General features: G+C 36.7%; 1 protein-coding gene across 1 annotated transcript; it reads left to right on the top strand.

Annotated features, from left to right (window-relative positions):
• The first annotated feature begins 961 nt into the window (after positions 1-961).
• On the top strand, positions 962-1,903 carry LOC141134229 (olfactory receptor 5P55-like). Its single transcript, XM_073623810.1, has one exon. It carries the CDS (start codon positions 962-964, stop codon positions 1,901-1,903), a length of 942 nt encoding a protein of 313 aa, XP_073479911.1.
• The last annotated feature ends 600 nt before the right edge of the window (positions 1,904-2,503 follow it).

Consider the following 2,503-nt stretch of genomic DNA (forward strand, 5'->3'; position numbering starts at 1 on the left):
AGCATAGTGCTTCGATAGACTATGCTTAGGGAACCCCCTTTTTATATTATCAACATGTTCTTTAAGCCTGATGTGTAATTTACGGATAGTGCGCCCTATGTACTGAAGCCCACAGGGGCAAATAATAATATACACCACATGTCTAGTAGTACATGTAATGAAGGGCTTAATTGGAAAGGATTCATGGGTGGCAACTCTCCAGTAGTACAAAACACTTACAAATTTTACATTTAGCATATTCCTATAGGTCTCAAATGAATGCTGGTGATTATAAAGTGGGCTCCATCTACAATATTTGCTGGAATTGCATCCTTATCCAGTCCTTCTGGACACAGGACTACTAGTGGATCCCATGTATCAAGGGCACCTCTAGAGCCACGTTGCAATCTCTTATATGACTCCTTCGAGCCAGTATATACTTATAAGATATCTCTCAGCCTCTAAAATATGAATTACTCTCCCCTGGAAAACCAGAATCCCCAATGTATTCTGCAATCCCCAAGTAGACTTATTGCCCCAAATGGAAGAAACAAGAGCAATCTCCCTTGAAAAATTGTACCAATATAGACACCCTTGATCATCTTATATACACTATAACAGTCTTTCTCTTAATGAACCATGTCTTTTTTGCAGATGTTCTGAGGAGCAAGGCAAACTTCACAAACCAAGTCCCGACTGAATATTTAGCTGACCTACTGTGCTAGTATCTACTTCCCCCTGTCCTCTGTCACCTTTCCCTCCTCCTCCTTTGTATGTAACCTAGTTATTAGTGCCTGGTATATTCCCACCTTCCTTGTACTTTCCTTCCTTTATCTCCTCCTTCTTCTTGGGTCCTTTCATATCATCTTTCCTTCTTTCTCCCCCCCCCCCCTTTCTCCTCTCATTTCAAATGTAAATCACATATTTATCATTGGCTGGACAAACTTGCTTTGATAAAATTTTCATGGTTTATGGTTAAGTCATGGATGATAAAAATATAACCCTGATTACTGCAATCAATCTCTTAGGGTTTCAGGTTCCACAAAGTGTAAAATTTTTGGTATTCTTTGTATTTCTTCAGTTTTATTTTGTGACAATATTTGGAAACCTCCTGATCATCATACTGGTGTCCTACAGCAAAACCCTCCATATGCCCATGTATTTCTTTCTCTCCCAGCTTGCTCTATCAGATATCTTTTTAGCAACTGATATTCTTCCTAACATGCTCCATGCTTTTTTGGTGGAAAATACTATCATGTCCATTTCTAATTGTATTATGCAGTATAATTTCTTTGCTGTTGCAGAAGGTTCAGAGAGTCTTTTATTGACATTAATGTCTTATGACAGATATTTGGCCATCTGTAAGCCATTGCATTACCCTGTGTTAATGAGCCACTGGTTTTGTTGGATAACAATCATTACAAGTTGGAGTTGGAGTTTTTTAGCAACATTGACTTACACTTTAGACATATCAAAATTACAATTTTGTGGTCCTAATAATATTGATCACTTTTTCTGTGATCTTAAACCAATCCTTCAACTTTCCTGCTCCAATACCACCTTTGTTCAGCTATTAGCAACATTATTGACAATAATTTTCGGTGCCATTCCACTTTTTGTCATCATTGTGTCATATGTTTATATTATAGTTACCATTTTTAAAATCCCATCTATAACTGGGAGGAAGAAAGTTTTCTCAACATGCAGCTCTCACCTGACTGTTGTCTCCATGCATTATGGTACCTTAAATTTTGTGTATTTGATAACAAGTAGAGGACAATCATGGAACATCAATAAATTTATGTCACTACTGTACACTGTGGTCACCCCTCTGATGAATCCAGTCATATACAGCCTGAGGAATAAAGACTTGCAACAAGTTGTTGGAAAACTTATCAACAAATTTGAGGCTTCATTTCAATAGTTAAACTTAACTAGTCATAGAAACTGTGATTGAATAATTATTACAATTTTAGTTCATAATGTTAAAGTGTACCTCTAGGAAAACATTTTTCTTTAACTTTGGATGACTTTTGAGAAGTGTTACACCTTTGTCAAGTTTTTTTTTTTGTGTGTGTCCCCATTAGGGGGATTCAAACTTCTTTTTCTCCTGGGATCTTTGTCACCAAGAAAGAGAGTGAAAGAAAAAAAAAAAAAGAGTTTTCACCAGATCAATAGACAAGGGGATATCTCCCAATGTAGAAACCAATCCTAGGACCGCTATCTAAGAGGGGAATTCCCTACCCCTCACAGAAGATTTTTCATAACTTTTTGTTGCATTTCTGGGACAGGAAAGGAAGGGAAAGGTCCTATATAATCCTAAATGCACTGGTCCTGTTACACCTTACAATATACATGAAAGATCTGTACACTGCACAGAACATTAATCATGTCAGGATGCAAACAACCTTGTGCAGTAAATCATAATCATAAAAAAATCATAATCACAAAAAAAGTCAGAAGCATAAAAACTTTAATGAATTACCATGAAATGCGCTCACAATACAAGGAGAAAGAAGTGACA

Source organism: Aquarana catesbeiana, linkage group LG03, assembly GCF_042186555.1.
Source record: "Aquarana catesbeiana isolate 2022-GZ linkage group LG03, ASM4218655v1, whole genome shotgun sequence".
NCBI classification, from domain to species: domain Eukaryota; kingdom Metazoa; phylum Chordata; class Amphibia; order Anura; family Ranidae; genus Aquarana; species Aquarana catesbeiana.

Bases quoted from the DNA above. Each gene is read 5' to 3' on its own strand.
- LOC141134229 (XM_073623810.1), top strand. From the start codon at position 962: ATGGATGATAAAAATATAACCCTGATTACTGCAATCAATCTCTTAGGG.